Raw genomic sequence first — 25,701 nt, 5'->3', positions numbered from 1 at the left:
GTTTATAAAAGTTACTAACACATTCCAACTTTGGAACCTTTTACATGTTACAAGAAAATATTGGATTTTCTAAAGATTTCGCTTACCAAATTACCACCAAAAAGGAATATACTTTTCAACTCGGAACACTCATGAACTCACCAACTTAAATGTTGACATTTTTCAAAACCACTTGTATTTCTCAGGGAATCAGTGATACAGGTAAACTACCAGCTTTTGGAAGAAGGAACACAAAGGATGATTTTATCATTAAACATTTATTCATCATATTGTAATATTCTTTTGATAACATGTATAACGCAACAATACACGTTTTCATTATTATATATATATATGATGGTTGTGTTACTTTCTTTACAATATTCAATCGTTGTGATACTACGTGAAGTCATCCACCCCCGAATGTTTCCGCCATTCCGGTTTGGGGGTGTGACAGATTGGTATCAGAGCATTGTTTATAGTGAACTAAGTATATCAAACCACATAAGATATAAAAACTATAAATACAACGGGAACCAAAAACCCTCTGATAAAAGCATTATCATAGAAATATATTTTCTTTTAAATATATACATTTTACCCGCACGTATCAACCTCGTAACATTGCGAGTTTTTCTAAAAAGTAGTATGGCAAGTTGCAATACCACGACCGAGCCTTGGGGTATGTAATCAAATCAAGAATAAATATAGCCTGATCAACTATATTTATCCTGGATTTGACCAATATACGTCGAGGAATGGTCGTAGTAGTCAACACGCCAAAAACTTATAAAATCTAAATTCGCTAAATTGAAATAATATAAGTCTATTATTAAACGATAAAACATTGCGCTCAGTAAAGATATAAATAGGCTTAGGGATTCGTTAATTAGAAATTCTTTTCTTATAAAAATCTCATACCTCTATCCCAGTACAGACAAATGACTGGATTTCCTTTACCGGGAGACCCCTACTACCTAAATCAATGTAACGGCGGCTGGATAGAAGAAGACCCGGAGGAAGACCCAGAGGAAATCGAAGAAGAAATCGAAGAAGAGGTCGAAGAAGAATTCGAAATCGAGGTCGGAGAGGAATACGAAGTCGACGAGGAGATCGTGGAAATTTCTAGCGGAACAGATTCCGAACCAGAAGTAATTGACCCTCCCATCCCACATCCTCCAGTGATCAGGCCACAGCAACCGGGACCCATTCCCATATGGGGAAGCCACCTCTACTACTGGAGCCGTCAGCAAGGCGTGCGTCCTCCATTTGGAATGTGTCGGGATTTTTACAACGTCAGTGGAGGAGGCTCAGCTGATCGAGCACTTCCCGTTGTCGTGAACGCTATAGCTAACCAGAGCTACCAGGCAGACCAACAAGCAACCCGAATTCGAGAGATCAATGCTGCTACCCAAGGTAACGCCTCTGACATCAGCCGTTTGGACGGACTACATGAGAATCTCCAAATCTACACGGGGACACTACAGAAGCAAATGATAACAGCTCTAGATGATATAAGAGAGATGAAAGAACAACAAGCGGAATTTGAGAGGCGACTGATGGGAGTCAAACGGTCAGATGCCGAATCCAGCTCCAAACGCCACAAGTAGAGTTTGTTCAAGCTCCAACAAATTTTGATATAGACTAGGACCGCGGATAAAAGTTTTTCTCTTATTTCCTTTTGTATCTGTAAAACGGAGACCTCTTAAATAGGTCAAATTTTCCTAGAAGCCTAAAGAAACCCACCTTAGGTGTGATGTATATATATATATATGCAGTGCCTCTTTATATACCTCTCGAAATTAATTAAATTGTTATATCTAATTTGAAACCAAAAACTAAAGTCAAAACAAATTACAAGATACGACTAACCCTCAATTACACGATTGTCAAGACATTAGAAACTTATAGTATTCATTCTTATTTTCTCTACCAGAACATGCCTCCTCGGAGAACAACACGCAGAAACTCAACTCCAGCACCACCTCCACCACCTCCTCCAACTATGGATGCAGCTATGTTCCAAACTGCTGTAACGGCCGCTGTAACCGCGGCGATGGCTCAAATGAGCAACAATGGGTCGGGAGGTGGAATAAATAGCTTTACCAACGGCCCAAGCCAAGGCCGTACTGGAGTCTGCACTTACAAAGACTTCACTAATGGAAAACCTATTCCCTTTTATGGAACTGGAGGAGTGTTGGCTCTGTCCCAATGGATAGAGAAGACGGAAGCCGTATTTGAAATTTGCGCATGCCCGGAAGAAAGCAAAGTAAAATTTGCTGCCTGTACATTCTCTGAACGTGCCTTGACATGGTGGAACGGCCACGTCAAGACACTAACTCTGGTGGTGGCGAACTCCATGGGTTGGGAGAATTTGAAGCGAATGCTCCTACGGGAATACTGCCCAAGGGGCGAAATTCAGAAGCTGGAACAAGAATTGTGGAACCTTTCGATGAAAGGATCGGACATCGCAGGCTACACCAATAGGTTCAGCGATTTGATAACGCTTTGTCCTGGGATGTTAATTCTAGAAAGCCAAAAAGTGGAGAGATACATCTGGGGATTATCACCCCAACTGCGAGGAAGTGTGCTAGCTTCAAAGCCCATGACCTTCGACAGTGCCAAAGAACTGGCGCAAACTCTTGTGGATCATGGCGTCTGCCAAGGAGTCACGACTATCGCAACTGAACCAACCAAAGGGAACAATGACAACAATAACAACAGCAAGAAGAAATACTGGAACAAGAGGAAGGGACTAACCTCTCAAGAACCTTCAAAGAGACAAATGGTGGCGGTTCATGCTGCTACTACTCCCAGCACAACTCCTACAACTTCGACGCCAACAAGACAATATGCAGGGAACTTGCCAAAGTGCAGCAAATGCAACTACCATCACCACGGAAATTGCCGCGAAATGTACTGTAAGAACTGTGACAGGAAAGGGCACACAGCCCGTTTCTGTAAGGCACCAGCGCGGCCATTCACTCAAGTTCCTAGTACTGGGGTAAGTCAAGCCTGTTATGGATGTGGAGAAACCGGACATTTCAAGAGGGACTGCCCCAAGACAAGGAATGTTGGTGGTATTGGGAGAGTGCTGGCGATAGGTCAAAATGAAGCAATAACTGATCCAACAGTAGTTACGGGTACGTTTCTCCTCAACAACATTTATGCATGCATACTATTTGATTGCGGTGCGGAGAGAAGTTTTGTGAGCCATAAATTCAAACATCTACTTAACCAGAGACCCCAACCACTTAATAAAATATTCACGGTAGAAATGGCTAATGGAAAAACAGAAAGCACAAGTGATATGTACGTCGAGTGCACATTAAATTTAAACGAACATTTATTTCCAATCGACCTTATGCCCATTTCGATAAGAAGTTTTGATATAATCATCGGTATGGACTGGCTGAGTCTTCACCATGCCGACATTCTTTGCCATGAAAAGGCCGTTCGTCTCAATCTTCCCAACGGTGAAAATCTCATCATATATGGAGACAAACCTAGTGAAAAATTACAAATCATCTCCTGTATTACAGCACGAAAATATCTTCGCAAGAAATACTATGCCTTTCTAGCCCACGTAGTAGACCAGAAGAAAGAACCAAAGAACATTAAAGATATTCCAGAAGTCTGCAACTTCCCAGACATTTTCCCAGAAGATCTCCCAGGAATCCCACCAGAACGTCAAGTCGAATTCAGAATCGACTTGATTCCCGGAGCCACCCAAGTAGCAAAGTCACCGTACCGTTTAGCTCCAGCCGAGATGCAGGAACTGTCCAGTCAATTGAACGAGCTGTTGAGCAAGGGATTCATTAGGCCAAGTTTCTCACCATGGGGTGCACCAGTCCTGTTCGTGAAAAAGAAGGACGGATCTTTTCGCATGTGCATCGACTATCGAGAACTGAACAAACTGACAATCAAGAACCGATATCCCCTTCCACGTATAGACGATCTTTTTGACCAACTACAAGGAGCGAGCTACTTCTCGAAAATCGACCTAAGATCCGGTTATCACCAGCTACGAGTACTAGAAGGAGACATCCCCAAAACGGCTTTCCGAACACGATATGGTCACTACGAGTTTGTAGTGATGCCCTTCGGATTGACAAACGCTCCAGCAGTGTTCATGGATTTGATGAACCGAGTATGTCGCCCCTTCCTGGACAAATTCGTGATCGTGTTCATAGATGATATACTCATCTATTCTAGAAACCAGGAAGAACACAGCCAACATCTCCGCCAAGTTCTGGAAACATTAAGGGCAGAGAAACTTTATGCAAAATTTTCCAAGTGCGAATTTTGGATTCGAGAGGTGGATTTTCTAGGACACGTAGTAAGCAAGGAAGGAATACACGTGGATCCCTCGAAGATCAAGGCAATAGAGAATTGGACGATCCCAAGAACCCCTACCGAGATCCGACAATTTTTAGGACTCGCCGGGTATTACCGAAGATTCATACAAAATTTTTCCAAGATTGCCAAGCCACTCACCACACTAACTCAGAAAAATGTGACCTTCGACTGGGGAGAAAAACAAGATGCCGCATTTCAAACGCTAAAACGAGCATTGTGTAGTGCGCCCATCCTAACCCTGCCAGAAGGGACGGAGGACTTCGTGGTCTATTGTGATGCATCAAACCAAGGACTCGGTTGTGTCCTGATGCAACGAGGGAAGGTCATCGCCTATGCCTCAAGACAACTAAAGACGCATGAAGTGAACTACACAACGCATGATCTTGAGCTAGGAGCAGTCGTTTTCGCTCTAAAAATATGGAGACACTACCTCTACGGCACAAAATGCACGATCTTCACTGACCATAAAAGCCTTCAACATATTCTCAACCAGAAAGAACTCAACATGAGACAAAGACGGTGGGTAGAGCTACTAAGTGATTACGAATGCGAAATTCGATATCACCCCGGAAAAGCTAATGTAGTGGCGGATGCACTCAGTAGGAAGGAATACTCAGGTCGCCGAGTGAGGTCCCTAACTATGACGATCCATTCCCACCTGTCCACACAAATCAAGGAAGCCCAAATGGAAGCCTTGAAAGCTGAAAATGTGGCAGGAGAAACCCTAAGGGGGATGGATAAGAATCTTGAAACCAAGAACGACGAAGTTCATTATTTCATGGATCGAATATGGACACCAAAGTTTGGTGGATTCAGAGAAATCGTCATGGACGAAGCCCATAAAACACGATACTCCATACACCCCGGCTCCGACAAGATGTATCTCGACCTCAAGAAGTTGTACTGGTGGCCGAACATGAAAGCCGAAATTGCTACCTACGTGAGTAAATGTCTGACGTGCGCTAAGGTCAAAATAGAATACCAAAAGCCTTCAGGTTTATTACAACAACCAGAAATACCCGAATGGAAGTGGGAGCGGATAACTATGGATTTCATAACCAAGTTACCCAAAACGACAAACGGACTCGACACCATTTGGGTAATTGTCGACAGGTTAACTAAATCAGCGCATTTCCTACCGATCAAAGAGACGGATAAATTGGAGAAGTTAACAAGGATGTACCTCAGGGAAATTGTACGACTGCACGGTGTGCCCGTATCCATTATCTCGGACTGAGATAGTAGATTTACCTCGAGATTCTGGCAGTCGCTCCAAAGAGCTTTGGGGACAAGACTAGACATGAGTACCGCCTATCACCCTCAAACCGACGGCCAGAGCGAGAGAACCATACAAACCCTAGAAGACATGCTGAGAGCCTGCGTAATCGATTTCGGCAAAGCATGGGACACACATCTACCCTTGGTCGAGTTCTCGTACAACAATAGCTACCACACCAGTATCAAAGCTGCCCCGTTCGAAGCCCTCTATGGCCGCAAGTGCAGGTCACCTTTATGCTGGGCCGAAGTGGGAGACACCCAACTAGCAAAAGGACAAGCAACTGACAACACACTTACTGGGCCAGAAATCATACGGGAAACTACGGAGAAGATTGTTCAAATCCGAGAACGTCTAAAGGCATCAAGGGATAGACAAAAGAGTTATGCAGATAAGAGACGAAAACCCTTGGAATTCCAAGTTGGGGACCGTGTCCTACTAAAAGTCTCGCCCTGGAAAGGATTGATACGCTTCGGAAAACGTGGGAAACTGAACCCCAGATACATCGGACCATTCGAGATCCTTGCGAGGATCGGTCCAGTGGCTTACAAAGTTAGACTACCTCAGGAACTCCACAATGTACACCCTACCTTTCATGTATCGAACCTGAAGAAATGCTTATCCGACGAGACCCTTGTCGTCCCTCTAGACGAAATCGCGATAAACGAAAACCTCCAATTTGTAGAGGAACCAGTAGAGATCATGGATCGGGAAGTCAAAAGGACTAAACAAAGCCGCATACCTATCGTAAAGGTCCGCTGGAACGCCAAGCGAGGACCTGAATATACCTGGGAACGAGAGGATCAAATGAAACAAAAGTACCCGCATCTTTTTCCTAATTTGTAATATTGATCTTAGATTAAATTTCGGGACGAAATTCCCTTAACAGGGGGATGATGTGACAACCCTATTCTTCCCAAAAGCATTGTAAACACTCGAAAGCTAAAAACAACGAAATTAACCTCGAAAATAAAGTGTTCAGGTATCTAAGTTGGGATGCATCGAATATTAGATATCATGCCCGGGTTTCCAAAAACATAAAGAACACTCAAAACCGAGTTATATTGAAGAAATTATAACCACTCGTATAATTACGACACGACGTTAAAACATAATTTGATGTAAAAAGTGAAATCTCAATAAAATACATTTTAGCCTTAAAGTATCTAAACAAAAGTCGTAGATCTCGTTGAAAGATGAGCGTGCATAAAAAGATCGCCTAATTTGGACCTCGTATGAAGAAGTTACGAATTTTCAAAGTTTCGCAACAGTAGTAAAAGGCTAAAAACTCGGATTGAAGATCGAGTATTATTTAACTATCGCCACCTAAACGGAAGTTGAAGATCTCCTCGGTGATAATAAAACAATAAAAAGACAAACGAAAACCGACGTCGAATAAAGAATCTATGAAATTGTAACGAACTTTAGGAGGCCCGGCCTATTAAAATTATATCATTAAAAATAAAGTCAAAACTAGCCGACGGAGTCTAAATGAAAGTTGTAGAGCATAATCTCACCTACGCGTGGATATAAAGACCGCGAAAAACGGAGCTCGTACGCGAAAGTTACGGAATTTAGAAGTTGGAAGCAGGGATTACGCCCCGCGTAATCTGGGAGTACGCCCCGCGTACTAGACCCAGGGTCGAGTCCCATCGGCCCGCCCAAACTACGCCTAGCTAGCCAGGAGTCGTAAGCCATGACGCCTTATTACGCCCCGCGTAACCGAAGTACGCCCCGCGTACTCCGGCAGTACGCGCCGCGTACGGGGGTTTTCAGCCCTATAAATAGAGGGCATAAGGCTCGGGTTTTGGCACACCTTCACCAATTCTCAGACATTCTCCCAGCTCCAGAGACCCTTTTCTCACCTCGGTTTCCGCACTTGAGCCCCGACGGAAGATTTACGTAGCAGAAGTTCCCGAAGAACCCGACGACGCAACTATCCGAGGTCGAAACTCTGCTCAACTCTAGCCCCTCTCTTCAAACTTAACGAGTGAGTTCATACCCCTACTTTTAAATCCTTTTACATGTTTTAGGGGGGGAAATACAAGTACATTACACGTTAAAAGTATCGTTTTCTAAACATAAATGCAATTTCTAAACTTCGAATATCGATACAAACATCTTATGTATACAAGGGCAATTATATCACTAAGTTATGTCTACGAAATGGAACATACTATCTGAAGAACTATAATGGATATAGTTAGCAAGTCAATCCTACATTTTTATACAATTTGAAAAACGAAACACTTTCAAAAAGGAGTAAAGTCATTTCATTGTAAATCTATTTATACTAGGTAAATGTGAGACATTTAAACTTCAACGTACATTTTTGTACGCATTTCAAGTCCTGTATTATATACCATAATCTCTTGGAGGGAGAGCGTGATACTTGTGTATAGATCTATACGGGATTGACAATCCCGCACCTAAACTACTAGCTATAGTTAGACCGGCAGGTCTGGGGTGACAAATGTCATAACACTGCAACACTTGAAGAATGTTGTTACAGGCCGTCAGTGTCGATAGTATGGTTATAAAACTCACATAAAAAGTATAAAACAAGATTGATTTACAAGGTTCATATGTGCATCGCAGTATTTCTACATTATATTTTCATACTAAATTATTGTTATCAATTGTTTATAAAAGTTACTAACACATTCCAACTTTGGAACCTTTTACATGTTACAAGAAAATATTGGATTTTCTAAAGATTTCGCTTACCAAATTACCACCAAAAAGGAATATACTTTTCAACTCGGAACACTCATGAACTCACCAACTTAAATGTTGACATTTTTCAAAACCACTTGTATTTCTCAGGGAATCAGTGATACAGGTAAACTACCAGCTTTTGGAAGAAGGAACACAAAGGATGATTTTATCATTAAACATTTATTCATCATATTGTAATATTCTTTTGATAACATGTATAACGCAACAATACACGTTTTCATTATTATATATATATGATGGTTGTGTTACTTTCTTTACAATATTCAATCGTTGTGATACTACGTGAAGTCATCCACCCCCGAATGTTTCCGCCATTCCGGTTTGGGGGTGTGACAAAAGGAGTTGGGGCTTGGGTCCTTTAATTGGATTATGTTCAACCCTAACCTTGGGTTAATGGTATTATTGTTCAGCACGGGTGGTCACGTACTATTTGGAGTGTAACGCCCCAAATTTTCAAGACTAAAAAAAAATCTTTTATAATACATTACTTAAAACACATTTATCAATCCATAACATAATCAGAGTATTAATTCCAAAACATATTTCATTATCAGAGTAAAACATTCCCAGGCTGTCTAATCTATTGTGTGTGTTATGCGATCATCCCGAGCTCTTCCCTCCGCTACCGGAAGTACCTGAAACCAAAACTGAAAACCGTAAGCACGAAGCTTAGTGAGTTCCCCAACCTACCACATACCAAACATATAATCGCAAACCGCAAGTACTGGGCCACTCCCTCTACCTCGGGCCTCGCCCTCTACCTCGGTCCACGTCCTCTACCTCGGGCCTCCCTTGCTACAACAGGCCCCGCCTGGCTTCGAGTCTCGCTCGGATACAGATCTGTTTCACTTAGGCCTCGCCTGTCATTCGGCCTCGCCCGCTAACGTATACTAATGCATAAACATATAACAACACATAAGCTAAACAATACTACTGAATCCTGTTCTAAGGCCTCGCCTATCTTCGGCCTCGCCCCTGTCCTACTACTGATGAGTCATAGAACCCCGTCCACGCTCCTACTGATAGTAAGTTACGGGCCCAACCTACACTCACTCTTTTCTAAACTTGGGCCTCGCTCTTGCTCTGCTACTAATGAGATATGGAACCCCGTCCACACTCTGTTGTTGGTGAGATACGGGACCTTGCCCGTACTCACCTCCTAACCAGGCTCATACAAGTATCACATAGACAACAAGTATACTCTATCATGCAAACCATTCTTGGGCACCCGCCCGCTATCAATGTACCTTGGTCCCAAATATTATACTAGCATATAGTGCCTGGGGCTAACCCTCGGGTCTTCCTACTCATAACTACATGGGTCGGCATTGTAAACTTAGACCCATCCACACAAATGGAAACTCACCTGGTACTGCTGAACTTGCTAGTAATCCCTCTGGCCATTGTTTGACAACTCTCTCTGAATTGCTGCCCTACTAGCTCCCCGAGCTACCAATATCAATATAGCACTTAGTCTAACTGTCCTCCGAAAGTCAACTAAGTCCACTCTGGTCAAAGTCAAAGTCCTGGTCAAATTCAACCTTCCAGGTCAACCCTACTCACCGAGTCTGCCTACTGACTCGTCGAGTTCATACGCTCAGAATCCTTTCATTCGCGACTCGACTCGCCGAGTCTACCAATTTCCGAGTCCTGTCCTGTCCAACTCACTGATTCCCCACTCAACTCACTGATCCGAGTCTTAACTCGAAGGGTTTGGGGTTTCGCGACTTGACTCGTCGAGTCCAAGGCAATCTTCAACAGACTCGTCGAGTTGTTCATCCAACTCGTCGAGTTCATCTCCATCTTCATACTACTCGTTGAGTCCACTCGAAGGACTCACCGAGTCTATTTAGTCCTTCAAATATTCAGAGGCTTTTGAGTCATGCATGGACTCCAAATTGCATATCCACTCTTCTAAAGCCTATTCCTCACGTAAAGTGGCAACATTTACGTGTAGCTAAGGAGATCTAGGCTCAAAACACTATAAACTAGGGTTTAAGACAAGGAGGCTTTACAATCAACCCATAGACTGATGCTTTATGATTCTCTAGGCCAAGATACACTTATATTTGAAGTAGCAACTTCATATCTGGGCTTCTAACTCGAAATGGTTCTTAAACTTGCCCTTAAAGCCCCAAATCTCATGTTAAAGGTTGATCTATATGCAAAAGAGTGAAGGTAGCGACTCATTACCTTCAAATGCTCTGAAAAATCCCACAAACTCTGGATCTACTGCCAATCCTTGAATCCCTAATGGTTCCCTTCTACCTTCTTCCTTAAAATCACCCAAAATGGCAAGAAAGCTTGAATGTGCAACAATGGAGGCTTATGGTTTCGTATTCTGGATAAGAGCGGCTCTAAGGAACCCTAAGGGAGAGAATGAGATGCTTAAATAGTGCATAAAGTCTCGGATTTAGGGTTCCCCTCTTCAGACCGGACTCATCGAGTCCTCTGTGCCGACTCGCCGAGTCGGTTACTTAATCGATCCCCTGGATCCCGCTCCGACTCGTCGAGTTCCTCCCTGGACTCGACGAGTTGACCCTTTGACTTAGGATTTTCTTTCATTTCTTGGCCTTTCTGATTTTGAGTGTTACAAGGAGAGTGGCTTTCAGATTCAGCAGACAGAGGTGAGTCTCCTCACCATACCAATAGGTCGAAGGCACCAAGGCCGGTCCATTATGTGTTATGTGGAATGCTAATTGATATAGTAATATGTGGTAAATTAGTTGGTTATATGTTATGTGGTATGTTAGTTATTTTTGTGTATTGTATGAAAGACCATGGGGATACCCATGGCACTTGGTTATAAGACCATGTTGGGGTGCCCATGGAATTCCAGGTAAAGACCATGGGGGTTCCCATGACACTTGGCTATAAGACCATGTAGGGGTGCCCATGACATTCCAAGTAAGACCATGGGGGTGTCCATGGCACATAGTTGTAAGACCGTGTGGGGGTGCCTATGGTATCCTGGAGTAAGACCCTGGAGGGTGTTCAGGGCATCCTTATTTGTTTATATGCATGGCTTGTGATTGATATGGATTATATGGTTATGTGGATTAAGTGGGGTATGCTCTGGGGAACTCACTAAGCATTAGCTTATAGTTTGTTGATTGTTTCAGGTACTTCAAATCCTAAGGGCAAGGGCAATGTATGATAACGCGACGTGCACTCTCCGGCATTTGATTTGATCGGACATTCTGATATTTGAAATAAAATGTTGATGTTATGAATTTTTAGAACAACTGTCATGATTTTTTTATTTTCTATGGGAATTTTTGGTTAATTAAAAATGAAAAAAAAATTACTTGAGAATTTGGGTCGTTATATTCTATATGGATAATCTAGGGTTTCTAGATTATCTTATGTGGATAAATAAGGAGTCAGATAATTACCGATTTGAAATATTATTATGATATTCAGATTAGGGTTATCCAGGACATCCTTGTTAGACTATAAATAGACCCTTACCCCTAAGGATTTTCGGTCACTCATAACCCTAGAGAGATAGCCGAAATTCTTAGCTCCCTTTTCCTCTATCATCTCTCATCCTTTTGCTAGCATTGAGTGTGAACCACTAGAGGCATGATATTTGTGATGCTTATTCTCAAGGTTTCAACAGCACAAGGATTGTTTTTTATTTGTTAATAACAATCAAGGTATGTTTTCTTAACCCTAGATAGTAATTTCGAAAATATACTAGTAGTCCTAGGGTTTTTTATTTGATGTTCAAAATTGTATGTTCAATTAGAGAAAACATAGATCAACAACTAGGGTTGCATGCACACATAAGATTTTGTTTGTTATGCTCAAAACCATCAAAGACAACACGAGGGTTTACAAGGAAAGTCATTGATCCTTGTTAAGATCTCCGACACAAAACCTTGAGATTGCATTGATGATTTTATTGATTAAAAATGTTGATTACAGAGATGAATGTGTAAATGTAAGTACAAATATCGTAGATAAGCTAATCGTGTGTTGTGTGTGTAATACAAGTGTTATTTATAGTCTAATGTTAATAAAAAAAAAGTCCGATAATTCTAGGATTCTTCGAGAATCAGCATATAAGCGTTGTTTTCACCTAATTTTGTTTTTTAAATTGAACGGAATTTGACAAATCCAAAGTGTTCAAGAACCATTTTTACTGCAAAAGATTATTAAATAATATATAAAAAATAAGTCGAGATTTTCAAAAAAAAAAAATGTACAAACAAAATAGGACAAGGAACCTATTTTGAAAAGTCAATGTGAAATTTTAGGTTTTTTTTTGTGAAATCCTGTCAAATGTGGCTAGGTTTTTCTGCTGAGCTAATGTGATCAACTTTTCTTCATTTAAATGAAATGGCAGTTGCATAACACAAGCAACATGGCATACCCTAAGGATTCATGTTTAACATCTTCCATTCAAATACTCTCCACCCACACCAATGAAACATCAGCTATTGATGCTTGAATGTCAAAAATAATTACATTAACCTCTAAAATAGGAAGTGTACCTAAGCTTAATAAATACTTAAGCAATGAGAAGATGAGTGTGACAATAGAGCAGCAGCAATCAATAAAAAACCGTTTTTGCAACATCCATACAACTTCTAATCTATTCCCCAAATTGAATCACAAACACACTCATTGGAGCCTCTCTTTTCTTAACCTTTCCATTTCTTTCACCATTTGCCAGTGTTGATGTGATAAACATGTCTCCCCAAAGCTCAATGACATCAAACGCCCCATTGTAAGCCACCTGGCATTTCACAAACATACTTTAATTCATAAGCACAAATAATATGATCTCTTGGTCAACCATCAGTCAACTACAAACCTGCTAAAATCTTCACTTCCTAGGCTCCTATCAACTTGTCTAGCTGCAACCATATCATCTTCCACCACCTATCATCATATTCACATCCATCACATACTTAAAACCATAACATCTCAAAAATAATGAATAACCCTATTATTTATTTATAAAATCATTAAAATGTACCTTTTGCATTTCTGTTTCAATAGAATGTGGTGATGATCTAAGAGTCGCCAAATACCATCTCCATTCATTCAATGTTTCTTCATCCACGTCACCCAAGGGACCCACAGAAGAAGGATGAAAAGGGACAATTAAATCAGCTGGTAGAATGTTTGATTTTGCTTCTGAAAGTACCAATATTTGAACATCTGCATCCATATTCATTTTGTAATATTTAAAATCATATTCCACCTTTTGAAACTCCATCAAATCCTTGAGCAATCTTGTGTTTTCAACGCCATTACTATTCAATACCCCTGCTTGTAATGATGTCTCATCTATCATAAAATGCGACCCCTCTGCACACTGTAAAGCCCCACTCACAAGTCTGCAAAATCAAAATTAAAACCCTATTTAAAAAAATCCATAAAATTAACTAATTGATTGCCTTTGGTACCATATAAGGCTTAATGTTAAGTTACCTGTTTGTTTCGTAATCTTTTACTGGTGAAAGTGAAGCAGTGTTGAGATATTCAACTGTGAGAGGCATATGATGAGTGAAGGGTAAAAGGGTCTTTATTGCATTGCTGATTCGGTTACCAAAAACAGATATACTTGACTTGTCTAAACTTGTAAGGTTAAGTGATAGCTTCCCTACAGCAAATGAGTCTACCCTTGAATGAACCTACGTTGAAGTAAATAAAACACTTGTTAATTTTATGTTACTTTTACATTTAAGTAAAAAATAATTATAATGTAGATGTAACTTTTACCTTTGACAATAAATGCAACAACATAAAATGAGCTGCTAACTCATCATCACCAAGAACTACTTTAAGGTAGTGCAACAAGGATTCCCGTATTCCTTTCACCAAATGGGGTTTTGGCTGTAGATTTAAAAAAAAAAATGAGAAATTAAAAATTATGATAATAATGAGTTTGTTTATTATAAAATAGGATTAATGTTGCATACCTCCATTGTTGGGGATTTAAAGACCATGTCAGCAACTGAAAGCTTTCTGTGTACAAGACAATGAAGACGTGGCACCTTGCTAGGAGGTAAGTTGACTAATTCATCTTCCAGTTCATGTTCACCATTTTTATCATTTTTAACTTCAGTGTCAAACGTAAGGACACCAATGAACTCAAACACATCATTTAGCTTTAAATCAGACTCTGGAGAGTCGTATATCTGCAGAATGTACACTTTGTAAGCATGTTATAACTTTGAAAATATGAGAATAATTGAAATGTGACTTGGATTTATATAAAAAACAAGAAATATTACCTTGACTAAACATGAAAACTTATTTCTAAAATCGACATCAGACACTGTAGGTCTACCACAGTCTGTTTCCTCAGTCATGAGAGACTCACCTTCCCGCTGTAATGCAATAAAATCATTTTTGGAATAAACATACTACAATATGAATTATAAATTTGACAAAAAAAACGTATGAATGCAAGATTATTGGCTTACCATCTTCTTTGCACGTGGAGAATTTGGCAGCTCATTGCTTGCATCCTGTCATTTGAAGAAACATGTCAGAAACATGTAAAGATTTGAACGTTTTCAATATAAATCAAACAAGACAGATATCAAAGCACTCAAGAACTTGTAAAGTTGAACATACTTGCATTTCCACCTCTGTGGAAACAGGACAGGTATCCCTTTGTCTCTTTTCTCTGTTTGCTGATGGGGAATTTGTAGATGTAATTACAGCACCATCAGAAGTAGAATCTGCCCATGAATTCAGGCCAGGGACCTAGAGATAAGGTTGATCAAAAAGTAAGAGATTAAATCGGGTTAGAAATGGTTAACAGATGTTAAAGACTCACAGGAACACAGTAGAGAAGACGACGCTCCCAGACACGCATATCAGCAGAAGGATCCATGGCAAATTGAGAGACATCTGTAAACTTGTTGGTGTTCCATGTCTCTTCGTTCTTCAAAAGATAATGCAAAATCAATGATAATAAACAAAATATAATCTTGGTCTTGTATTCTTGTTCAAAGGTTCAGTGGGAAATAGAATTTGGGGATTAACATACCTTATAAGCACCAACATAAAATTCGTTACCCAGCATGTCTTGAATCATTCCACGGAAGCGAACTAAAGTGTTTGGTTGAACCCGATGAACAGTTGATGAAGTTAGAATCGGGACCTGGACATGTTGATAAAAAAAATTAATCAAATATGAGTAAATTAACCTAATCACTACAGATTACCTAAAAATACATAAACCCTAAAAGTTTTTCTAGATTAAATTGGGGAAGTTGCATAGAAACTGAAACATACATGGAATGAATCACAGAGCAAGAGTTTAAATAACTCATAAGCCCTAGAAATCTATAAACATGTAAAGTACCTGACTGATGCCATCGTTGTCAAAAAGAAACTCCCGGAAGAGATCGGCGACGCCCCAATCATTGCGGGCCAAAGAAGCCGGATCTGTACCAGAAGTCACCGCCTTCTCAAAAGTGAATCGTACAGCCCCAAGAGGGTTAACCAAGCAATCATACTGACGTCCAACCATTTTTGGACTCTAGAAATTCCTCTTTTTCTCTCTGTAAACACACTCAATCACTTGTGGAAGAGTCGGCTGATTTCTTCGCTGCCTTCCCGCGTTAACAGTTAAGTAGGCTGAATTCCCGCCAAAACGTTGGGTTGAGTGGATTCCCGCCAATTTTAGCCGTTGCAGGCCTGTGGCCACTAGCCCATGATCCATGTTTTATGATTCGGCCTTGTTAGAATAAATTATCTCAATGTTTCAAATGCAACTTTATAATTAATAATTTATCAAAAAAAAAACATATATTGTATATTCCTAAATATTGATTTTTTTAACATTTGTTTTGTGATTAGAAATTAACTAAAAGTACATTATATATAGACTTACTTTGCTCTTCGTAACTCTATCCTATTTTAAATATTGTAACATCACATATTATTTATGAAAATAAATATTAATATACTTGAAAAAATAATAATAAAATGATGCACATAATTTTGATTCAAGATCGTCGTTGAATACCATTTTATATAATGTTTCATGTATAGGAAACAAATGTTTTTTTTACATAGATTCATCGATAATATAAAGAAATAGTTGTTGGATATTAAGTTGTTTGGATCTCTCTCGAAGATCATGCTCACCATGTCTCAATGACCATTCTGTTGTTCTTTTTGAAAATACATTTTTCTTCTTTCACCGTGTTAGACACTCTCTTTCACTCTACCTTCCTTTTAACCATTGCACTCGACCACCCTAATATTACAAATAGAAGACTTTTGCTAATTAATTTTTAAATTTCGTCCTTTATCTCCAAATTTATTTTTCAGTTATGTCTGTCATATTCTCTAACATTTGTAATGGATGTCATCGTAACTCAAAACCACAAAAAATTGTAATAAATATACAGATATGAGAAAACCCCAATCAAAACATCCCCTTTTGGCTATCCACAAATTTAATTGCAACACTAAACACTCAGATTATAAACTGTAAACGATAAGGTAAGAAGTCTGTTTGAAGGTAACAATCATTTAAAAGATATTTCAAGACATATACTTTTAACATTTCCAACCAAAAATGTATATTATAAATGACTATTATATAGTTTTCATTTAACCAGAAAAAAGCCTAGTAAAAAAATTTCCAGATTTAGGCTTGTCCAAGCATGCGACATGAACATATCTTCCAAGCTTGTCCACTTGCCTTGGCTCATTCCTCGTGTCTTTCTTGCACACTTTACATGTTTTATCAACCCACCCTTCTTCTACATATTCACCATCAACTAAACAAAAACCAAACCAAAAACAAAATCATTACAGGGGTAAAATAGGTAATTCTAACTTCATAAGTATAATCTAATTGGTATGTTATAATAGAGGTCCATATTGTTACCTTCAACATAAGATTTGAAGAAATCTTTATAAGTCCCTCCAATCTTTCTCCGAAGAGCGCCATACTGCAAAAAAATAAAACAATTTTTTATAACAGCTCCGACTATTTACAATCTATAATTGGGATATCAAGTATATGATTCATGGAATCACAAAATTGAATCGAAAGATAATTTTTGGCCCTAATTCGAGAAAACTAGAAAACCATTAGGTGTAGTGGTTTTGCTCTTTCCTGAAAACCACCAAAATCGGACCAAAAACCAGTAGAATCTAGTAGCTAGGAAGGATTAGGAGAGGAAATTACCTGTTCCCTGTTCATTTTCTCTCCTGATTTGGTTGCTAACCGAGCATCTTCAATAAGCTGTGCGTCTTCAGCTGATCTAACCTGAGAAAAATCCAGAGCTTCTGTAACACTTTCAAACAAATTCTGCTTCCTTATTTTGGGCTTTTCATCTTCATCTTCTTTGCTACCCTTCTCTGTTTTCCCTGAATACACTCTGAATTTGTAGTAAGAATTGGTGGGAGAGAAGATGGTTTGTTTTGAAACGGTGAAGTTAGAAGCAGGAAACGCAGGTGATAAGGGAAGAGCCCTTAACCCCATCCCCATGCTCTTTGCGAAAATATAAACCGAACTCTCAACAAACTACACCTTATATATACATTACTTTCTGTGCTTTGGGTTTGGGTTAATTTAAAAATATAAAAATCGATTTCCTATCAAACATGTTTATCTATGTATATATATCTTTAAAAACTTATTATATATTTATTTGGATAAACAATTTATTATATAGCTTGTCCTAAACCATTGTTTGTAAATTGTTTTGGGTGGATGAGACGATTTGGTTGTGTAATATGCAATCTTAACTAGTGGTTATTTTTTTCTATGCTGAGCTGGATCACTGGATGTTTGCCACGTGTCAACTACAAATGTATGGTTTGTGGGTTTTTACGTGGCTCTTTGGCTGACTATTGAAATTGAGAGGATCAATTTTACTTGTCCCTTGGTAGTTGGTGTAGTGGTCAATGAAGGCGCCAAATGCATACGTGATATATCAATTTAAGCACAGCTTCAATATTTATAAAGAATTCACGAACAGTCCCCACTATATAGTATATTCATTTGTTGTTTTTATAGACCAATTGTGAACTATTATAAAATAAAATCTCCTAAAATTATCATGCGTACTTTCTTTTGGCAACAATAGAAATCTGCAGCTTTAAATTTGTCGAAATTCATGTAAAAAAGTTGAGTCATTCGATTCATTTAAATAATATCATTCATCTAAAACTAATCGTATGACCTAAGAATTCATGCAAACCATCTCCTATTAAATGAACAGATAACACTGTCAACATTATACAAACTTGTCAACTTCAATAGCCACTTTCGCTATGTAATAAATTTGTTCAAAAAGTATATCTTCACCTTTAAAAGGACAAAAAAAAAAAAAAAATGGTTTACCAAATTAAGATGATTTCTATTGATATGAACACAACTTACATAATTCTCTCTATACAACATAAACCATCCCAACTTCCAACAAAGACGCCGGAGGCACCTTCAACACCACATCTGGTCCCCTACAATTCCGCCTCAGAAAATTATACCCAAAATTAATCGCTAACCTCTTCAAAATCGACGACCCTTGTTTTGTTTTCACATGTGAGTGTCCAAGTATGAACGCAGTCCCACTTTGCTGAGCATCCAACAGATCTTGAAGCTCTTCTCTCATCTGTACATCTCTCAAATCACCACCCTCATCATCACCATCATCATCGGCAAACCTCACTCGCCTAGGGTTCATGTTCATCTCTGTTATGTCTCCCATACTCTCCACTGTTGGAAACCCTAACGAGACGCTAACTTGTGTTATGCTTTCATGTTCTTCAAAACCCTCCAAGTTCCCGATTACAGCAAGCATCTGCTCCCCTGACGACCTACTTGACCGGAATCCGCCATCTTCATGACCATCACTGGCGGCTTCAGGACGGGACCAGTCATACCGGATGAAATCGGTTAACCGGTTCACAAGTTCAGACTCGAAGGAATTCACATCTTGATGAACATCACGATACCCATAACGAACAATACATCTATAGGATCGAAAAGAAGCGGGCCCTACACGACCCATGAGATACCTTTCGGGTGGTGGGACAAAGGGTACAGGGACAGATTTCACACACACAAACACCAAGATCCGGTGAAACGCAGGGAGGTTGGTGACAAAGCGGGAGAAGTTAGCTGGGATACCAGAGGTGAGATCAGTGAAGACGAGCCCGATTCCGGGGACTCTTGAAATGCCTAAACTTGAACCTAAGGCTAGTAGCCATTCTAAAGAGACCTTATTTTGAAGGTCGTATTGGTACTTTTTGGTGGTGGCGTAGTGCCAAACGAACATGATGGTGACTAGAAAGAGTGCTAGGAGAATCGGGAGCCATGCACCTTCACGAAATTTAACCAGGGAAGCTGAGAAGTAGAGGAGTTCTATGGAACCGAAGAAGAATAGGAAGCAAAGAGCTACGATTGGAGGTTTATGCCAACAAAGAATGATGACTAATGACGTAAGGCAAGTTGTAACCATCATCACCGCCATGACTGCCAATCCTGCAGATGAATTAAGCATAAAGATTTGAGTAAAGGATCACGTACATTAAGTGTTCGATGAAAAACCACAAAGAAAATTCACGAGTTTACTGATACAATCATACAAATAACAAACCTGATGCGTTTCCCAAGTGTTTTGTATCCCGGAATCCAATGGTGACAGCGATACATAGAACCATGAGTATCCAGTTGATCTCCGGGATGTAAATCTGACCATGTTTCTTGTCCGATGTATGAACAACCTTAACCCTTGGAAAACAACCGAGTGATTGGCTCTGGTTAATGATCGAAAATGTTCCACTGATGATTGCTTGACTACCGACAACAGAAGCAAGTATGGCTATAACAAGAACCGGCCACCTCACACTTTCTGCATACGTGTCAACATTATATTTTATTACTTATTAATTAATTAACCATTTATTATTGTGAAATTTTTTATTCTAAAGTCCTTCTAGAAGAATATATATATATATATATATATATATATATATATATATATATATATATATATATATATATATATATATATATATATATACCTGGCACTGACACGAAATAACTAATGTCGTAAGCCATCTGATGATGTTTTGACAGATAAGCCGCTTGTCCCATGTAACCTAGGATTAGTGCGGGATAAACAAGAAAAGAGAAAGCAATCTGCAGAATAATTTTTCCACACAATATAAAATATATATATAAATCCCCAAAAAAACTAAATATAAAATCTTCAAATCTAACTTTCGTTTATACCTGAATTGCAGCATATGAGAAATGGCCAAGATCCGCAAACATTGCTTCAGATCCTGCAAGAAACATAATTAACTAACTATCAAGATTTTTATGAACATGTTAAATTAGTAGTTGTTAGTTGTTACTAGATTCAAATATGAAGTTTTATTTTACCTGTAATGCAGAGTAAAATGCCTCCCAATGACATCCAGCCACGTGTCTTTGTCTTCTTTAAAAACTTATACATGTAATAAGGTGAAAGAGCTTTGTAGACTTGTCGGTTCCAGACTAATATATTATATAAACCGAGTCCACTTATGCATATCAGCCATAACAATACAATTGGAGCAAAAAAGAAACCAACTCGATGGGTCCCATAATGTTGTAGCGCAAATAAACACACTAATATGAAGCAAGTAATCGGAATCACAGCATCTGCATATATAATGTTATAAAATATAAAATCCTTTCTTAAAAAATATGTACTCAAAACAATTCAAATTAAGAACAGTAGAAAACTCACATTCATGGTGCTGTTTGGACATGGATAACTCAAGCCCAGAAACCGCAGAAAAAACTGTGAATTTGATGAATAAATGATGTTAATAGCGAAAAAAAAAGTTAAAAAGGGGTTGCAAAAAGTTTTAAAAAAGATTGTAATTTTTATACCGGATATAGCTGGAGTAAGTAGTCCATCTCCAATAACCATACAAGTGCCAAGAAGAACCAAGATTAGTAAAGCTGTATGCAAAGATTTGTGTTTTTCAAGAACCATTTTCACTTTTGACCTGTTTGACTTTTCACTTTCTGGAGGTTGCTTGAGTTTATAAGTAGAGAGTGATTCATCAGCAGTTTGTTGATTTGGTAAAAGGCTTACTTTAGCATGTCGGCATATTGAAGAATAAAGTGCAAAAGTTCCACCTATATATACATTAAAAAAAAGAAACAGTTATTTATAAAGTTTATTTGTAAAAAAGAATATGACAATTCAAATTAAAATCCTTTTGTTTACCTTCACCATTATCGTCAGCTCGAAGAACAATGAACACGTATTTGAACAAGGGGACAAGAGTTAAAGTCCAGAAAACAAATGAAAGAACCCCAAAAATCTCTTCATTTGTTTCTGAATGATGAATGTCTGATGCAAATGTGGATTTGTAGACATAAAGTGGGGAAATACTGAGGTCACCATACACAACACCAAGACTTTGATAAGCTAACACCAACGTTGTCCTCCAAGAATCCTTGTAAATGCAATTTTTTTTTCAAAAAAAAAAAAAAGTATAAGGTTTCGTAACAACACGAAACTATAAAAAGAGCTAATGAGCTACATTGGCAACAAAATTCTAATTGTGTTCAAAAGAGCACTAAACACAAAATTGTGTTCAACAAGTTTTCATGCCAACATGGCATTCAACCTGGCTCCTACGTGGCATTTTATTTTTTTCAAATTGGGTTTAATAGAGCCCTAAACATCAAGTTCATATATCATTAACCCTAAATAAAATAACCAGCACGAAATGGCAACTTTGGGAAAAATTAAGGAGATTTGAAAATGCAAAATCGCCCATCATTTCATCCAAATTTGTTCGACTTTGTAAAACGTAGCATTTTTACAAAAAAGGGTAGGTAATTAGTTAATAGCAACTAAAATCAGTAGTTAGAAAAAAACAATCACTCCATAATTAAGATTAAGAGAACAAACCTTGGTATTTCCCCAACATTTTTCCCTTCCAAGATCCATGCTTCTTGTAGATCAAGATTTCCGTACGACTGCTGAAGATGAAGCGAGCTAAATGCAGATCCCACCTGCAACAAACCTCAAATTATCAAATCAATTAAATAATAAGAAAGAGGTTTACAAGATTATCGAAAGAAAGCGATAGCAACCAAGAAACAGTGACCCATTCGTTTTTTTACCGATATACCCTATTTTGGTATCAAGAAAGACGAAAAAAGCTTGATGAACAAAAGATTTGAAACACCCCTCAACAAAAAAGGTTTAAAAAAAACAAAACGAAAAGGGATTGGATTGAAGCAGAAAAAGTAAAAAAGTTGCAGAAAAGAACCAAAAAGATTGTGTTGTTTTCCCTTATAATATAAATAAAAGATTTACTGAAACTAAACGAAAACAAAGCACATACCTCACTCAATCGTCACCAAGAATCAACATCAAGAATTGAAGAATCAAGTCAAGCGGTTTGTTTAAAGAAATTCAAGATTGTATTCTTTTTTAAGGAAAAACTTTCACTTCACCCGAAGTAGCAAGAAAACAAGAGAATGTTGGGAGACGGCAAGAAAGAGAAGCAAAAACCACAATCACATGACTCCAACAGCAAAATTCAATTATCATCCTCTACAAATTGAGCCCACAAATCGATGCAACTTTCAAGGACATGTTTTAGTATTTGTCTCTCTCACGCATCGAAACACCGATGCTATGTGTACACGTGGATTTTATGCGAATTAAATTTCCACCATTGTTACTGACCAATCATATAAAATAGTAAACCAAAGTGTCTAAAATTAGACAAGAAATATATCCAAAACCTAAACCAGATCTTGTGACGTTAAATCTACACCTTCCGTTGTTGAAGTTTCAACAAATATCAATAAATAAACCAACATATAATATGATCAATACTTGAAAATTGTAAATGATGATAGTTTTTTTAAAGATTTATATCAAACCCAATAAATTATGTTATCATATAATATTTTCTAGGATCTTTAAGATTCTGGACTTGTAGGGACCGAATGTCTCTTTTTACTTCTTGATTTTTGATGCATAATAAAAAGAAATAGTCGTATTCTTTACATATCATTGGCTTCTTATTATTTGTTTATTAATTGAAAATTATTTTTTTCCTCATCCAGAAAAAACACAATAGTTTACTGAAACAGCACAAATTCTATAATGAAAACGAAGAAAGAAAGCCATTGTTGCTACGTATTTTGGGGTCCAAAATTGACAACTTTGTCACTTTCAACATTTCACAACAATGATAATTGAAAGCTCATTAACCAGTTTGAGTGGAATCAAAACAAACCCAAAAAAGGTGTTTGGTAAGAAATATCTTTCTTTTGACCAATTGTGTAAGTTCATGACATTTCTTGTCCAGCTTTCTTTCATAAATAGCTTTCTTTTTGCAGGAAAAATAATGTATTATATAAAAAGCAAAATTAAAATATAATGGTTTAATAATGAAGTCGGTAAACAGCATCGGTTATTACTAGATCGATCTAATGAAAGAGTTGGATAAGAACAAGGGGACATTAGAACTTACTATCGAATCACGAATCTGAATTCAATATAATACAGAAGATGGGCATTTTTCCGCCATTAATGCACTGTTGAAGCTCTGAACAACCCTTTAAATTCGGTCTTCCCGAATCTATCTGTCCAGATTTTTTATATTGTCGATTGGAAATGAAGAATTAGGATAGAAAATTGGAAGATGATCCGGCATTGAAGATCTTGAGGAGAGAAGAGTGTGTGAGTGTAATAAAGTGGGGTGAGTGGCGAACACAAAACGGGAATCTATGCCGTTATATTTGCAGAGCCAAAACATGGGCCGGGGATATTTCACGGGATTACAAAAAGCCTTTTGTTTAGTGGGAGACGTGTTAAAGATGAAGATTACAATTAAAATATTTTTAGGTTAAAATGGATATCTTTTTTAAAAGGTCAAAAGACCTTGAAGTCTTTCCAAATGTTTCTTTTAAAGTTAGTTTTATTTAATATATAGATGTGGTTTGCTAAGTTTTTATTTAAAACAAGGCCAATGTCTGTACTTTGCCCATATATTTAAAATATTTATAAATATATGTTTTTATAAAATATAATAATAACATTGTTGTTAAATTTGATATAATAACTCGTATACAAAATTGATATAATATACTGATTATTTTGAATTATATGATAAAATATGTATCTATTATAAGACCGAAAGGTGTGTGTGGGAAACTCCCCTTGCTTTTTGTGGGCTACAACACTCTTTTTCTTTTCTTTTTTTTTTAAATAAAATTAATTCATTTTTATGATTTATAATTTTTAAATTAATAATAAACAAATTTTTTAATTAAATAGAAAATGTATTTCATTAATTAAAATAAAAATTACAATAAACCTAAGATTTAATGAAGTGGAGTATTAAAAAAACACAAACAAAAAATCAAGCAAACCAACAACCTCCTATAGAAAATATTTTTTCATAATGTTTTCCCTCTTCTTCATCAAGAGCTCGAGAGTTGGTCCCAAGAGATGGTCGGTGTTTTCCAACAAGAACTTCATATCCTCCATTTATTGTCTCTTTGCACGCTCAATCATTGCTTATTATTTTTCTTTGTCGAACGTCAAACGTTCAGCGAAATTAAGATTATATCGATCAAACGATGCTATTATTTTCCAGATTTCGTCAACTTCCATGTTGAAATCCGATGCACCTGATGAATTCCCTTTTCCCTTCCTCTTTGTTTTGTCCTTACCCATCGGTCGAACAATTTCTTCTAGCTCGAGTTCGTCCTCCTTATTTAAATCTAGACCGACCCGAGCATCGGAGGAAGTTGTGTAACCACTAGAACCCGTTTTCGTTCGCTTTGATTGTTGTACTCCAAAAATAAAATCTCGCTCGTATTTTTTTCCACCAAGGACTTTTAAACAATAATTTCCAACAATCATGTCACTTGAATGGTTTTTCGACTTCCTCAAGGTAAAATTGCAAAGCTTTTTGAAGTATTTTTTTCGTCACATTTGCCGCTTTTTCGTTGAGTTTTTAGGTTGTTGTACAACCCGTTATTTTTTAAACCCCCTTTGCTATTTTTTGAAACTTCGAATTCAGTTGGTGTTTCGTACGGTAAGCGTCATCTTTTTCTAGCTCCTTCTGAAACCGTTCTAAAATGCGAAACAAAAAATGATCTCTCGGTTGTGCATTTGCCGTCTTACAATCCTCATAAATGTCAACTCAAGCTTTTACTAAAACTAACTCTTATTGTGGAAGTCATGTTGTCGACTATTGTATTCCCGGTTGTGTGACACCAGTGTGCGCTTATTGTTTTCCTTTGCATCGTTGTGGGGGTGGCGTGGGTTGAGTTTCGGGAGCCATCTCTTCTTCTTCCGAGTCATCCAACTCAT

General features: G+C 38.0%; 3 protein-coding genes across 5 annotated transcripts; all 3 read right to left on the bottom strand.

Annotated features, from left to right (window-relative positions):
• Positions 1 to 12,739: 12,739 nt before the first annotated feature.
• ETG1 (E2F target protein 1 (ETG1)) lies at positions 12,740 to 15,941 on the bottom strand. Its single transcript, XM_078971277.1, has 12 exons — positions 15,687 to 15,941; positions 15,369 to 15,482; positions 15,156 to 15,263; positions 14,951 to 15,082; positions 14,797 to 14,841; positions 14,605 to 14,700; positions 14,290 to 14,508; positions 14,090 to 14,203; positions 13,799 to 14,001; positions 13,341 to 13,704; positions 13,176 to 13,243; positions 12,740 to 13,097 (listed from the first exon to the last, which is right to left on the bottom strand). The coding sequence occupies exons 1-12, from the start codon at positions 15,852 to 15,854 to the stop codon at positions 12,983 to 12,985; spliced, it is 1,746 nt and encodes a 581-aa protein (XP_078827403.1). The 5' UTR covers positions 15,855 to 15,941; the 3' UTR covers positions 12,740 to 12,982.
• Positions 15,942 to 16,846: 905 nt separating this feature from the next.
• Positions 16,847 to 17,952, bottom strand: LOC145013204 (potassium transporter). The gene is made up of 3 exons (XM_078972009.1): positions 17,529 to 17,952; positions 17,226 to 17,289; positions 16,847 to 17,115 (listed from the first exon to the last, which is right to left on the bottom strand). Exons 1-3 carry the CDS (start codon positions 17,829 to 17,831, stop codon positions 16,946 to 16,948), a joined length of 537 nt encoding a protein of 178 aa, XP_078828135.1. The 5' UTR covers positions 17,832 to 17,952; the 3' UTR covers positions 16,847 to 16,945.
• A 583-nt stretch (positions 17,953 to 18,535) lies between these two features.
• On the bottom strand, positions 18,536 to 24,140 carry LOC145008208 (potassium transporter 2-like). 3 transcript variants are annotated; one of them, XM_078966838.1, is made up of 10 exons: positions 23,852 to 24,140; positions 22,270 to 22,373; positions 21,577 to 21,808; positions 21,234 to 21,485; positions 21,088 to 21,141; positions 20,739 to 20,999; positions 20,586 to 20,638; positions 20,375 to 20,492; positions 19,948 to 20,202; positions 18,536 to 19,832 (listed from the first exon to the last, which is right to left on the bottom strand). In XM_078966838.1, the coding sequence occupies exons 2-10, from the start codon at positions 22,306 to 22,308 to the stop codon at positions 18,739 to 18,741; spliced, it is 2,358 nt and encodes a 785-aa protein (XP_078822964.1). In that variant the 5' UTR covers positions 22,309 to 22,373; positions 23,852 to 24,140; the 3' UTR covers positions 18,536 to 18,738. The 3 variants fall into 3 exon arrangements, with proteins under 3 accessions (XP_078822964.1, XP_078822963.1, XP_078822965.1); XM_078966837.1 differs by lacking the exon at positions 23,852 to 24,140 and adding an exon at positions 22,709 to 22,963; XM_078966839.1 differs by lacking the exon at positions 23,852 to 24,140 and adding an exon at positions 22,485 to 22,575.
• Positions 24,141 to 25,701: the final 1,561 nt, after the last annotated feature.

This window comes from Lactuca saligna, chromosome 8, assembly GCF_052625555.1.
Source record: "Lactuca saligna cultivar CGN05327 chromosome 8, ASM5262555v1, whole genome shotgun sequence".
Lineage (NCBI taxonomy): Eukaryota > Viridiplantae > Streptophyta > Magnoliopsida > Asterales > Asteraceae > Lactuca > Lactuca saligna.
This window is presented reverse-complemented; position numbering and strand designations above follow the sequence as displayed.

Excerpts from the sequence above, each read along its gene's own strand:
- LOC145008208 (XM_078966838.1), bottom strand. The coding sequence starts at position 22,308 with ATGGATCTTGGAAGGGAAAAATGTTGGGGAAATACCAAG. Across the intron at positions 21,809-22,269 it reads AATGTTGGGGAAATACCAAG|GATTCTTGGAGGACAACGTT; the intron begins GTTTGTTCTCTT and ends TGCATTTACAAG. Across the intron at positions 21,486-21,576 it reads AGCTGACGATAATGGTGAAG|GTGGAACTTTTGCACTTTAT; the intron begins GTAAACAAAAGG and ends ATGTATATATAG.
- LOC145013204 (XM_078972009.1), bottom strand. The coding sequence starts at position 17,831 with ATGGGGATGGGGTTAAGGGCTCTTCCCTTATCACCTGCGTTTCCTGCT. Across the intron at positions 17,290-17,528 it reads AGAAAATGAACAGGGAACAG|TATGGCGCTCTTCGGAGAAA; the intron begins GTAATTTCCTCT and ends ATTTTTTTGCAG. Across the intron at positions 17,116-17,225 it reads CTTCAAATCTTATGTTGAAG|TTGATGGTGAATATGTAGAA; the intron begins GTAACAATATGG and ends GTTTTTGTTTAG.
- ETG1 (XM_078971277.1), bottom strand. The coding sequence starts at position 15,854 with ATGGTTGGACGTCAGTATGATTGCTTGGTTAACCCTCTTGGGGCTGTA. Across the intron at positions 14,204-14,289 it reads TTAAATCCCCAACAATGGAG|CCAAAACCCCATTTGGTGAA; the intron begins GTATGCAACATT and ends TTAAATCTACAG. Across the intron at positions 13,705-13,798 it reads AAAGATTACGAAACAAACAG|ACTTGTGAGTGGGGCTTTAC; the intron begins GTAACTTAACAT and ends TTGATTTTGCAG.